Genomic DNA, 13,749 nt, shown 5'->3' on the forward strand with positions numbered 1-13,749 from the left:
GCTTGGGTCAAGGCTGCCGACAAGTTGCCACGTGAAGCCGGTTGGCCAATTTGTCAAGTTGACCATCAGCGTTTGAAACGCTCCAGTTCACGCCTGCATGCTGGCCTACGGTTTTGTCCACCAGTGCGCCTCCCGGACTACGGAGAGTGTCACGTCACGCAAAGACGCCAACCCCGATGTGACGATACACCAAGATGTCGTCATTCTATTGATGGACTGACTGAAATCCGGCAGACCACAAAAGATGTCCGCACTCGCCCGTCGTTCCAAACAGGGAGAAACACCTTCATAGAGGACTAAACCAGGACAAAGCCCGGTTTTACAAACACAGTAAAGACATGAAGAAAACTAGACCTAAAACTGTCTTCAGGCTTGACTACACAAGGGCTACTCCAAGCATAAAACTCGATTGAACAGTCCTAAACCTGGATTAAACCAGGACTGCATCTGGACTAGAATATTGGAATGGACTAGGACTAAACCTGGATTTTGCTGCACCAATCTTAAACCTGGAAGAAAAAAAAAAACATTAGTATGGATTAAATTAAACCAGGCCCAAACTAGGACAACATTGGCCTTAATTTGGCTTTGATTTAGACTAAACCAAGGAAACCAGGACAAAAAACTAAATGGACTAAGGGTAGGATTAAATGAGCATGAAACTCAAATTAAACCAGGCTTTATCCGAGACGGAACCAGTATAAACAAGTATTAAATCCAGAACAGAGTGAAAATTCACCCATTTTGCCAACCTTGATCTACAACTTCAGTCTCCAGACCAAATAATCCTAAAGGGGCAAATGATCAGGTAGAAACGTGGAGCATTCCGGGCCGTCAAGCGACGAGGTCGCGCGCAAGCCATCAGAACTACCTTGACGTAGGCGAGAGGCACCCAGGGCGTGTGCGAGCGGCCGCCCGCCACCTTGGCGCCGGTCTTGGTGGGACTCTTCTTGACGCTGTCGCGCAGGTTGAGGAAGCGGCTGCGAGCGCGACACGACGCCGGCACCGCGCACGCGGTGAAGGTGGCCAGCGACGCTCGCACCTGCGGGTGAGCCCCGCACCGTCTGACGCGGGTGGCGTCGGGCGGACCCGCGGCCTTCCTGTCGGCGCCGTTGACGGCCTTGGAGGTGAAGAGCTGTCGCGAGGACATGGAGGAGATGCCCGGCGCTCGGTATAAATGCGATCCCGTTCCCGACGCGATGCAGCGGTTGTGTGACATTGTGCCGGCCGTGTGTGATGCCCGATGGCCTTCGGCAAGGGAGGCACATGTCAGCTCCGGGCCGGTCCGCCCACCGTATGAATAATCGATGCTTCCCTTCAGCAGCCGCGTGCGTGTCTGTCAACACTTTGGACAAGGGAACGTGACCAGAGTGGTCGCACGCGGGGATCGGCTCCACGGTCACAACTCCAGTCAGCTTTTGCTTGTAAAACATCCGATGCACAAAACTTTCCATCAAGTTTTGTCGATTTAAAACTAAACTTGGATTCAACCTGAATTAGAGTAGCCCTTTAACTCAATCACTCCCAAAGACGTTTTTAAACGTCTTTTCAGACTTGGTCTGTAATTGGCTGGTTGTTCAAATGTTGCTTCAACCAAGACTAAAACTGGATTATATCTAGACTAAACTAGCAGCAAACGTGATGCATAAATCTGGATACAGTCCAAAACCAGATCGAAATTTGTCAATGCCCAACTGGATCCATTCCAGTTTGCATATAAAACGAGTTGTGGCACAGACGAAGAAGTCACACTTGAGGAATATAAAAATGTATACAAGAGATCCCACTTGATTTTTTCATCTACCTTCAGTACGATACAAACAAGCATTTTCATTTCTAGACTCCTCCATCGGGGAGTTGACTGAATACTTGGCTTGTTTATTTTCAAACTTAGTTTGGTACAGACGTGTGTGGCACACGCTGTGATCATTGATTCTCTCCACCTTCATCTAAAACCGCTTCAAACACAAAGCCGATAAAGAAATAATTGTTACGATGTCTTCTGTTGTATTATAGTTATTTTATGTTAAAACGTTCTTTAAAGCGCTTTGTTAGAGCCGGAACGGTTGTTAAAGCATTATATAAATAAAGACGTATTGTACGGCAATGTCACATCGGTGGCCATGTTGCACTGCGTGTACATGCGTGTTCGTGTGAGCGGTTTATTGCCGCATGTCGGGAGGTTGCTAGGCAACGCCATGGAAGGCATGTGTTACTGCAGGCTTTCCTGACATCTGCACACAACACTGTGCTGATGTTTAGGGCCGCAAACACCAACGCGCAAAAGACAGATGACGTCAGCATACAAAAACTGGAGAATCTTCAACATGTGCCAACAAGATGAGGAGTTCAATATGGGCAAAACAAAACCAGGATTACGACACACCTCATCTGAGATTGCATCAAGATTAAATTGTGATTAGACAAAATCCAAACCGAGTTTACAACAGGTCAATCCCTGGAATAAACAAGATTGTATCAGAATTAAAGGTGGACTGGACCAGGATTGAACCTGGACTGTATTACAACAGGACCAAATTTGGATTCAATCAGGTTTGACCAGTATTGTACACAATGTAATGTAAACTGACAAGCACACACCAAAACGCCGAGTCCCAGTTGGACCGAAACAAAACAGGATTTAACCTGTACTAAAACACAGATTAAAACGTGCCAAGAATTTAAACCAGGACAGCACTAAAATCTGAATTGACCCAGATCTAAACAAAAAATAAACCTGGATTGAAGCAAGCGGAAACTAAGACTGCACCAGAATTCGACATCTATTTAACATGGATTCAACCAGGACTTCTCCAGGACTAAAAATGCACTAAAGCGGACATGAACCAGGATTAAATCTGGACTAAACCTGGTTTAAATCTGGATTGAAATCAAACAAAAGCAGTACTGGATCCTGTGTCACGACACCATTTCCTGCACATTGAGCAATACACAACAGCAACACCAATACGACAGCGTGCTACAACCCACGTGTGCACAATCGTACGCGTGAGAAGGCGTAAAATGCGACACTGAAGGTGTGCAGAGAAGATGGACGACACGCGATCGACATGACGCAGCATCTTCACCCTCGGCTTCATCATTTCGGAGCGCCATGTGCGGTCTCCAGAGTGCATCACCTCCTTCCCCCCGCCTCCTCTGGGGGTGGCATTGGGGGGGACCTACCGGCTGGTGGCGGAGAAGGTGCTTGCTCCTCCTCAGAGTGGCCACGATGCGGCGACCCATCTTTTTAGCATGGCACAGCGAGTGGAGCATCCCTCGCTTGTTGCACATGAAAACAAAAGGTGGAGGTGGGGAGCAGACTAGGGGGTGGTGAAGGGCATCGATTCGTCACAACCTCCGATCCTCCCCTCTCCTCATCCTCTTCCAAAACAAACAGGAATGAGACGACAGCCGAGGAGACAAACGTAGAGGTGCTCCTCCCTCCTCTTAAAGGAGGTGCACACAGACATTGCGGAAAAAAAAGTGACCGTAAACCTGCACGGGCGGGAGAGCGTTGCAAGTGGACGTAGGCCGTCAAAGAGAGAGAAACAGGGAGAAAGACTAAAACAGAAGGCAAAGCGAAAAAGAGAATCAGAGTACGAGAAGGAGAGAGCGAATGAGGGCACGGTGAGAGTGTGAGAAAGAGGACGAGAGACAGAGAGAATAAGAGGAGAGGAGAAAGAAAATGAGAGTGAGACAGATTGAGAGGGAATAAGAGTGTGAGAGAGGATGTAAGAGGGAGCAAAAGAGTGAGAGACACCCAGAGGAAATAAGATGGCGAGTGAGGAAGACCGAAGAAGAGAGGGAGAGAGCCAATGAGAATGAGAGCAAGGAAAAAAAAAAAGCCAGGAAGCAAGAGCAGACGAGACCGATGCCACCGTGTGCTCTTAGCGAACGCGAAAATACGGCTTGCCGCCGCATGCCTGCCGTCAGCTTGACGGCCACAAACCAACATCGCCGCTTCAATCGCGCCGGGCACCAAACAGAAAACAAGAAGACGAGGGCCTTGTCCTTCTCGTCTGACACAAAGAACCCCCCCCCCCCCAAAAAAAATGAGGAGGAGGACCATTGCTAGTCTTCAGGTAGCCGGTTGTCATCCTAAAACTTTGGCTCATGCTAAATGCTAACGCTATCCTGGTTGAGATCCGTACACAAGTCAGTCCACTCCCCAGACGGGCCGGGTGCCGTTTCGCCACGCTAACCGGACACCGGACAACGTGTGTTTTTGTTCGCCTTTTCGGACGCCGAGTGTGAAATGTGCTAAGTCGGCAGTTCTCACTTGGCGTGTCAATGTTTTTGTTTTCCCCTTTTAAAATCGCTCACCATGTTTCACTGCTTCCAACATTGCAAACATACCCGAGTAAACAAGTGAACTGACATTGGTGCTGCTGGCAAAGTCGTCAGTATCGACTTGCTCTGGAAAACACTTCTTGCTGTTCAGGGAATCCCCCACCCCCAAAAAAACATGTGAGTAGGACAGGTTTGGTTTTATTTTCAGCCGCTCCCTTGGCAGGGTGTTTCTTTGATCGGCTGTGTGGTGTTCACGGCACACTCCAACGAGTCAAATGACTCAGAGACACGGCGGCCTCCCCCAACACAGGTCAAGATTTTTAAGATTGAACACGTTGAATCGTCACGATTTTTGGATGCAATTATCAAGATAAAAGCACTCTTAACTCATCACAGACAGAAGGATCATCTTCTGGGTCAACTTTACAAGACAGTCGGGCACTTGACGGTCTTCATGCGTGGAGCCGGCCAAAAGATGTTTTGTTTGCCGTCGGTGTCATACAAACGCACACGCACACGACCCATGTTTGGTTACCGGGGCGATGCCGAACTGGGAGGAGGGGGTGAGGGTTTACCTGGACAGGGGGGTAAGGGTTGGAGGAGCAGGACGGGAGGGGGCTGTCATCACCGTGAGGGTAGAGGGAAGAGGGTGCGGGGGAGGAGGGGAGCTCCGGCCGATCGAGTCCTAACGATGGTGACCCATCGAACACGCACTCCAGCGATGCCACCTGTGGGACACATGCGGTACAACAGGCGGAGGCTGACACAGGGCAAGGACAGGGGGTGGGGTGGGGGGGGGGGGGGGGGGGCGGCGGCGGTGTATCTTCAACCACCAGGGCGCGACAGAGCTGCGACACCTCAAAGGTGACGACTGCACGGCGAGTGTATCTTCTGAGATCTGCTTCAGTGCGCCGGGGTGTTTGCAGGCATGACATCGCAGTGACATTAGCAGCGGGCGGAAAATGTGCTTGAATACAGTTGCAAGACAAAGTAGGGGAACACTTTGAAATGACTTCGGCATCAACCTGAAGGCATTTTTGGACAAGCTGTTCCTCCGACTTGGGCCCTCCATTGGGTCTTTTTTTCCCCCTTGATATAAAAACTACATTTCTGGATGCTGCGATGATGCAAAAAGAAAACATGACCCCGCTCAATTGGGCATCATGAACCGGGGTTAGTCTCATGGTGTTGCCCGAGCCTAAGATTAGTTTTGAAGCATCGAATGGAACAGCATGGGCAGCCGTGCAAAGTTTTTCTTTGAAGCATTAATGCGTGCAAATGTTTGTTTTGCCTTGTTTACCGAGACGAATACACAGTGCGATAACACTCGCAATCAACGCGAGTTTGGCTGACTTCTGACTCCGATTAGCTCTCGGAGAAGCTAGTCGCTAGCCGAGGGCTTGATGTACTTTTCCCAACCTGCTTTGTGAACGTTTGCCAAGTAAAAACATTCAAACACATCATGGGTTGGTGTTTTATGTGCGCAAACATGTTTATCTCCTGACATGAGCAATTAAAAAGGAAATGAAAGTCATTTCAAAGAGTTCACGACACTTTTCTTGCTACTGTCTATCAATTAATGGGTTTCCCTTCAAGGCGTTATAAACCTTGATTTCCAGCAAAACAGGTACAGGAAAGAGGATTGTGTGAGCAAAGTTTCCCGGATTTGCTTCCAAGAAGTGAGACCAAGCATTGCTGTTCACATTTGCCAAAGTGTGGTACCTTCATCGGGGAGATGTGCGCATGGGTGACGTATCCGTGCACGTTCTCGATCTGTGACAGGTTCTTCTCGGCCACCTGGACCAGCTCCGGAGCGCCCGCCTCCTCCGTGAGCTGCGGGGAACTCTGGTCCTCCGGAGGCGACGAGTCCTCATCATGGTGCCGGTACTTCTGAAACACCACAAGGGGGAAACGGTCAACATCTTTGCGGCCTGCCCAATTTGGACAGATGCCAAGTAAGTGCCGAGTGCTTCAAGCAGAGTCCTCTCCACGGAAACAGGGAACACACGTCAAGAAGATGGGCGTAGAAAAGTGGAGCAATATAGTCTAGGAAAGTGTGCTCTGAAACACAGCCTTCAATCAGGACCCGTCTCCATGGAAACAAAGGCCAGATCTGAAGGGAAGATTGGAAGGCCCCATGAATTTGGACACTGGCGTGCTGTCTAAGCGCGCCTGAATTTGAGTCATGTGGCCTTCAAATTTGGACACGGCTTCTGACATCACTCAGCAGGCCAGGCCACGACTTTTAAAGGCACACGCATTCAAGGTCACAGAAATTACAGTGTAAAATGTGAGGATGGCAACCCCAGAGGAACAAAATTAATCTTACACCTCCTGTATCCGGGTTATTTGACAAAGAAAAAGGACAGCTGGTGCTTGAACTGTCTGCTTCCTTTCCACTGCCTGACACACTGGGCTCCACTACTCCTTTTTTGGGAGCACTTTGAATAACTGAACGGTACTTTTGAACAACGCTCTGATTGCCAAACGCTCGGTTGATGCATTTTTTTTTTTTTTTTACTAGTCGAACTAAAATAAGGTTCTCACATCATAAACTTGAGCCTTCATAACTTGATGATGTCTCCCCGCACAGGTGCTTCCCACTGAAATCGTCACAACGTGGAGGAAAGAAATGGCGGGCCGTCGCAGCGGCAGATAGAACGGAAGGAAGCCGACCGAGATGGAGAACGAGCTTGAAATGGGATGAGGTGAGCGGTCTGCTCGGAATCACAGCAATGCGACATTTGCACGACACGAACGAAGAAGATGACGACACAGCGACAGCCTTGTACTCAGAAGCCAGGCGATCGACAGCCTCTTCACAGCGAGGGGAGCATGAGGAGGAGTGCTGACTACAGGCTGACTAAAGATGCTAAAAATAACAGCATCAGCAGATGTAGCAGGAAGAGGACGAGGAGGAGAGTGAGGAAGATGATGCGGGGATGAGACGAAGAGCAACGCAAACCGAGGGCCGAAACGAAGGTTTCATCACACGCAGACATGAATAAAAATCAGCATTCAAAAACAGCCCAATTCAAATCAGTGATAAGGCAAACTGCAGACGTTCGATTGTCCCACTCAAATAACTGACAAGTGAACTCACCACATTATGGAGTCTTCATTTTGAACTCCAAAAAATAAAAACATTGTTCAAGATTTGCATGGTGCACCTTCAACTGTTTTACGGTTTACGTTTGAGGCGCAACAATGGATTGACAACTAAGTGATTGTCAAACGAATGGACAACCATTTTGATAATCGATTCATTGTATTGAGACATCGACTGAAAAATAATTGTGTGGTCACCCATAAAGCAGATTGATGCCGTTTTTCCGGAATCAAAATACGAGACATTTACAGACCTCTGCTTCGATCTACCAAAATTTTACAATCCATAAATAGGTAAATTTTTGCAGATCTTAAGATGGGTATTAGGCTGACACAGTAATCAGTGTGTGGTGGGGGAATACTCGTAGGTTTTCCTGCATTCGCAACCCCGCCCCCCCCACTCCCCAACCACTAGAAAGGGATTTTGAAGTGGCCAATTCAACCTCACACAGCATTTTGATCAACTGTTATTTTGGACGAATCTTGCTACGCTGCTTTTGGAAGCTGAGCTTCTCCTAGCAGCCACTCTTCATTAGCACACTTTGCATGTCCGCCCTCGACCAAGCGGCGCGACCTGAAAAAGTTCCCAAAAGAGACTGGCTTCTTTCCTAAGGGGAAAAAGGAGTGAGGGGGGAGCGAACGACTGCAAAGGCAAAGATGTAACGAAAGAGTCAAAGAGAATCTTGACAAAGAATAACATTAAACCGTTTCACTCCAAATTGAAGGTGGTTTTTGGGCCAGATTTTCTATGGGCGATATTATACAAAAATATTCCCCCAATTGCTTCAAACACAAAAAGACAACATTTCTGCAGAACGTACGGACCAATTTTCAAAATTGTTGGTGGACTCAGGTTGAAGAGGCCATTCAAACCGCACTGAGAATGTTGACAAACATTTGTCACATTTCTACATATAACTCAACTTCAGCTGTGGAAAGGGTACCAGTCGAACAGCTCACATACATCACTCAAAGACTTTCAATCTCTCCTTCCATGTTTTGTTTTTGGTTGGAAAATTCTAAAAGATAGCGACTCCAGTTTGCTACTCATACCATCGTTGGAAAGTTGAAGCAGTTTGAAACACTGACTTGTACAAACCGCCGCACGCTCTGAAACCAGAAACCGAATGAAGCTGTAATTTCACAGGGTCCAAGTTGGAGCTCAATGTGACTTGAACGTGACGGCACGTGGGCGCACCAACCTTGCATCCAAACATGAGCGAGACGGTGCTGTTGGTGCACGCCACTTTGCAGTGGCACAACACGGGTGAAAAACACTCCAGCTTCTTGGCGGCGGGCGCCATCTTGTCGTTGGCCGACGGCCGCCTCCTGCGGGAGCGTCGGCGCCACCTTGCGCGCCGTCCGCCCCCCCTCGCGCCCGCACCTCCGGGGCCACCTACGCCCTCGCCTCCTCCTCCGCCTCCACCGCCGCCGCCGCTGCTGCTGCTGCTTTCTGCCCTCACCATCCGCCCTCATTCCTTGCGTCGCTCCATGGCGGCCAGGGGGAATGTGTTCCCGGAGAGCTTCCTTCATTCAGGGAGAAGCCCCCCCCCACCCACACTCCTCTTCCACTACCACCCCCCCACGCTTGACTCCTCGACCTCTTCTGGTTGGATGAAGTCCTCCTCGCCCGTCAAGCTTCTCATTGGCGTTCGTCTCTTCGCTGTGTGCGTGTGATGGTCCTGGCGCGGGGGGAGATCGAGCGTGGTCACATGACTCACGAGAAGCTCGGTGGGCTATATCCCGAGGGAAGGTAGAGCATGTAGGATGGAGAAGGGAGATGAAGCGGTAGGAAGTGACATCACACTAAGAAATCAGCAAAAATAAAATAAATAAATGCGTTTCCACGTCACTTTGCGACACCCGCGCACTTCTTCGGTGTGGATATAGGCGGCATAGATCTGATGTGACACTCCATCACAGGAGGCGCCCGCTCCACCTCCTCCTCCTCCTGCCCTCTTCGCCATAGCAACAGCGGCAGATGATCATGGGGAATGTAGTGCGTAAGGGCCACGCACGCAAGAGACGCTGATACTAGCTGACAGGTTGCGAAGTGATGACCGCTTTCTAAATTTACCCTCACTCCATGTGTGCGTGCGCATCCCTCACATGACCCAGTAAGCGAGTGGGCATGCACATCCGTACGAGTGCAGAACAGGTTTGTGTTCTTGTTGGGGGAGTCGCCTTCCACAAAAGGATGAAGAGCTTCAAGGGCTAAAGCACCCAATGCTGCACACGTGTCTCAGTGCAGCATGTATGCCCACTCACACACACACACACGCGCGCGAGCACGCACACACACAAAGTGTCAGTCACCAGAGGGCAGCAGCCGGCATATAGTCTTGATGCCCTGATGGGAGAACCTGGTCCTGGACTGAGCAAATCTGTGCATTAGTCCTTCATTCATATGTATATCAAAAAAATGGACTAAAAACATATTAAATTATTTTCTTAATATTCCTTCCAAAAACATTTAAAAATTGGACAAGGAATAATTTTTCCCATTTTCTGCACAAATCAAAAGACGAATTCGGACATGTCATTCAATTTGAATGTTTTTCTATATGCCCCAAGTCGCATGGGTCGAAAGGCAACTTGAATGGGAAGGGAGCTTTCAGTTGATTTCTGTTACTTGGTCGTCTTTGTCCTCTCCTTCAGGTGAAAGTTGCCTTCTTTTTCATGCAGCTTGTGGCTAGGTATGGCCAAGTACCAATGTATTGTATTGGGCCAAGAGCGGCCTTGTTTTAAGGTATTGGAGAGTCTGCTGATACTAGTTAGTGATACTTAAAAAAAAAAAATAATCATCTGATATCCAGTTAAGTCCTCCTCGGCAGTAGTGCTACACTGCAGCAGTCTGACACATGGGTGAATCACCATTTGCATTAGAACGAAAGGTCTTCCTTCGCAATATTTTGTTATATATTAAAAGGACTAGGCGTGTCCATACACCAGAAATGCGAAAAACGAGTCATGATCTGTTCCCATTTTAGTTTAAGGAACGAATACTGAGAAAACAAGTCGTTACTTGCATTACAGTTCACGAAAAATAATTTTGCAGAAAAGTTTAATGCAAAACATGCAGCCCGATTTTCCCTCCTTTCAAAAAAACTGATGCAATATACCAATATGATATACGAGAGTTACAAGCTCGATCATACAACGAAGCAAACCGAGAAGACCAAATGTGTTTCCATGGCAACACGATGCATCGTCGCGTTCCGCTGATTCACCACATTCGGCCTGGATCTCTACCGCGGCTGGCTTTTCTGAATGTTGGGCAAGGTTGCCACAGGAACTGCCAGCCTGGGCTCACCTGCATCTCACCCTCGCCCCCTCAGCTGGCTTCAAAGTTTCCCCTGCAGGGCAAGGACCTGATCATCATCGTCATAGCCAACTGCCACGCCCTCCACGCAAGTCTCACAGTCCCACTTTGGAGTGAAACTTGTGCATGGAGGAAGAAAAAGATCGCCGTCGGAGGAGGAGTGGCTGTTGCCACGGTAACGGTTCCACTTAACATTAAGCTGAAAGTGAAGTCAAGTCACAAAAGTGTCAATATAACTCTTTTGATGTTGTCCTCGACTCTGTTCCATTGATGACTTTACATTAGCTAAAATTACTGTGACAATAGTAGCACTCGTGACGTCGTGGTCTCGCCCAATGAGAAGCCAACTCCAACAGTGTGACGTCACCATTTGCCGCTGCTCACGTCACTGACCACAACCAGGCTCCGTTAGCCAACTGCAGCATTTGAACAGCACAAAGTTGTCAGCAGGCGCGGCATGCCGCCTCGACCGACCTCCTTGCTTCCTTCAACGGGAGACGACGTGGCCAGACAATCGGCACCGTTTAAAAAGAGCGACCGAGTGACGACGCGAATTCTCCGGTTACCTTGGTAGTGACGATACAAATACAGTCCATCGCTCCGTGGCCGGCCCCACCGCAGCGAAGCGCCTCATCAAGCGCACGCTCCGAGCGCAACCAGCGAGTGAGCCAGCAGCCTCAACGAAGAGCCGCCTCGTTCCTCCGTGGGAGCAGCCGAAGCCGCGCGGAGGTCCTGCCCGCTGCTGGCGCCGCATTTGAGGCCGGTGGGAAATCGCAAAGCTCCCCCACGAGGTCTCCCAAACGCAACGCCTCGCTTATTACAGCAGTGGGTTGTTCAATTATAAGTAGCCTCTCAAGAAAAAAAAAAAAGAAAACGTGGCTCTCTAAGCAGCGCCATCGTGGCCAACATTCGGCACAGTCTAAAACGTTTGATGTTGTGTGTAAAAAAAGCTCAGCGTGGCTTTATATTACAAAACCACGACCAATCTCCACTTATTTCCACTTCAACCTCTAAAAAGAAATGTACTGAACTCAGCTGTACTTACACAGCACGTTAAAACAACCTCCCCATAGATGTTCGCTCTAGAGAAAAAGCTTCTCATGGCTTAGTACAGGAAAAGTACAATAAATGTAGTTGTTTTTATTTTTTGTTTTGTCTTTGACATTGTTGTCTTGGTACATATAGAAATGTCCTGAGCCCCCACCCAATAAGCTTTAAGGAGCTTCTCGTTCGCATGTGGTTGGATGGTAAACTTTTGTAATACTTGACAATAGTCCTGGACTACATATAGAATAGTGCTAGACTCAACTCCTAACACACCAGAAACAGAGCAAACGCCGAATGTAACTCAACGATAACCGGACTAGACCACAACTACAATTAGTCAAGTGCTAGACTAGGCTAGTCCGACACAACTGTCGCCTGGACTGAAATCATCCAAATTTCCCATTGCAAGAAACGTATCCAAATGTTGCTCCTATTCTACTTCTTGCTGCCACGCGGCCTCACACACAACGTGGAGTGCAAATGCATCATGTCTGGTGGTGTGGGCGCAACTCCAACGCACACACGCATTTGCATGCTGTCATCGCCGCGTCGAGAGAGGGTCCACGTGAACACCTACACCCTCACAATCAGGTCCAAGTTTACGTCAGGACAACAGATGCCTCACACACACAAACATACAAACTAACGCAAGCACACACGCACACACACCCACACACCGCCCAAACAGGCAAGTGTGCACACACATAAACACACCCACACCATCCTGCACACAAAGAAACGCGTTGACACGCATACAACACATCCACACACAAATGCATGCACGCATTCACAATGGGACACGCACATACGCAGTCAGTCCACCGACATGACAGCGGGATGCAGTGGCACCACCTCGACTTTAGTGAAGTGGTCCCCAAACCTTCCGTGTATTTGATGCGTCATGACATCATCAACAGGAAGTGGCTGATCATGAAAGTACGTGACAAGACAAGGACGCCGGTGATGGCCTCAACATGTCGCTGGCGGCTACCGGAGACCCACGCTAGCCGGCGTGCGCGCCGCTGCGACATCTTCAGGTCGTCTGCGCTCGTGCACAAGCTGCCAGCAAGCACGGGCCCCGCCCCCTTGCATGCTCCCACCGAGATGATTGGATGCGACATGCGGAGGCCCGCCTACCGATGCTCCCTCGCACTACTTACTTGAGTGTCACACTTTGGTGAGCGCGAGGCCTGCCCCAACACGTGAAGGATTTCATTTAGAAGGGCCGAGTCCTGCCGTTGGCGGCGGGGGACACAGAGAGTGTGTTCATCATCAATATCATCATCACCATGGATAAAAGATCAAGTCACTCAAATTCAGTGGAATCCGTCACTGTCACCATGGCTAACCCTCGAAAGTTTTTCACTTTATGAAAAAAAAGACAACAGCAGGGTAACTTGCAAAGACGATATTTCACCGAAGGGAGGAAACACTGCCAATGTGCAAGCGTATTTGCAAACACAGCACGTGATAACTTTTAGATGAAGTTTGCGCTTTTGATCCGCTCCGGAGTGCTCAACCGGAACCCAGCAGCGGCAACGTAACCACGTCCTCTCCTGTCACGAGTCAAACTAGGTTTGCTTGGTTGTAGAAGCTGCAACAGTGACTGGCAAATCTTATTAATTCTGGGGGACCCCATGGCACCCTATCAAGAAGTCCTCGGATGTGGACCTCTTAAGACTACTCTGTTGGGTTTGTAAGGTCATCTCTAAAAACTTATCTTGTTTACAGATACAATTGATACATAAAACAAAGTGGCTGCTAATCTACTTGTCATTTCTTCTTCGTCTTGCATGTAAATAAGAGTCCAGGCTGTTGAGAGCATCAAATTCCTCCCATGTTTAGGCCCTCATCTTTCCATTCACGTAATTAACAATGTTGTGATGGCTCACTTTGGAGAACAAACTGGCTTCATCCGATTTTGAAAAATTATTTAAGCTCCGCCCCGCCCCATCGTCTTTCCCTCCAAGCAACTTCAG

The 13,749-nt window shown here is 48.9% G+C and overlaps 2 protein-coding genes across 19 annotated transcripts in view; both read right to left on the reverse strand.

The window, feature by feature from the left end:
• Nucleotides 1–13,749, reverse strand: part of LOC147194672 (discs large homolog 1-like protein) — a 29,638-nt gene that overhangs the window by 10,564 nt on the left and 5,325 nt on the right. For 8 of the 18 annotated variants that reach the window (XM_086129865.1, XM_086129864.1, XM_086129875.1 and 5 more), the window contains exons 4-6: nt 12,931–13,002; nt 6,016–6,183; nt 4,869–5,021 (exon numbers count right to left, since the gene is read on the reverse strand). In XM_086129865.1, coding sequence (XP_085985991.1) covers nt 4,869–5,021; nt 6,016–6,183; nt 12,931–13,002 — 393 coding nt within the window. Of the gene's footprint in view, nt 1–3,186; nt 4,002–4,868; nt 5,022–6,015; nt 6,184–8,603; nt 9,295–11,289; nt 11,458–12,930; nt 13,003–13,749 lie in introns of those variants that run through there. The other 10 variants (XM_086129876.1, XM_086129873.1, XM_086129866.1 and 7 more) reach the window with 7 other exon arrangements.
• Nucleotides 759–3,179, reverse strand: LOC147194673 (uncharacterized). The gene is made up of 2 exons (XM_086129433.1): nt 872–3,179; nt 759–788 (listed from the first exon to the last, which is right to left on the reverse strand). The coding sequence occupies exons 1-2, from the start codon at nt 1,217–1,219 to the stop codon at nt 759–761; spliced, it is 378 nt and encodes a 125-aa protein (XP_085985559.1). The 5' UTR covers nt 1,220–3,179.

Source organism: Hippocampus guttulatus, chromosome 14 (genome assembly GCF_054856545.1).
Source record: "Hippocampus guttulatus isolate MCC_2025c chromosome 14, RoL_Hgut_1.0, whole genome shotgun sequence".
NCBI lineage: Eukaryota > Metazoa > Chordata > Actinopteri > Syngnathiformes > Syngnathidae > Hippocampus > Hippocampus guttulatus.

Bases quoted from the DNA above. Each gene is read 5' to 3' on its own strand.
- LOC147194673 (XM_086129433.1), bottom strand. From the start codon at position 1,219: ATGTCACACAACCGCTGCATCGCGTCGGGAACGGGATCGCATTTATAC. The intron at 789-871 runs GTAGTTCTGATG...TTGCCCCTTTAG, and splicing joins TGCCTCTCGCCTACGTCAAG to GATTATTTGGTCTGGAGACT.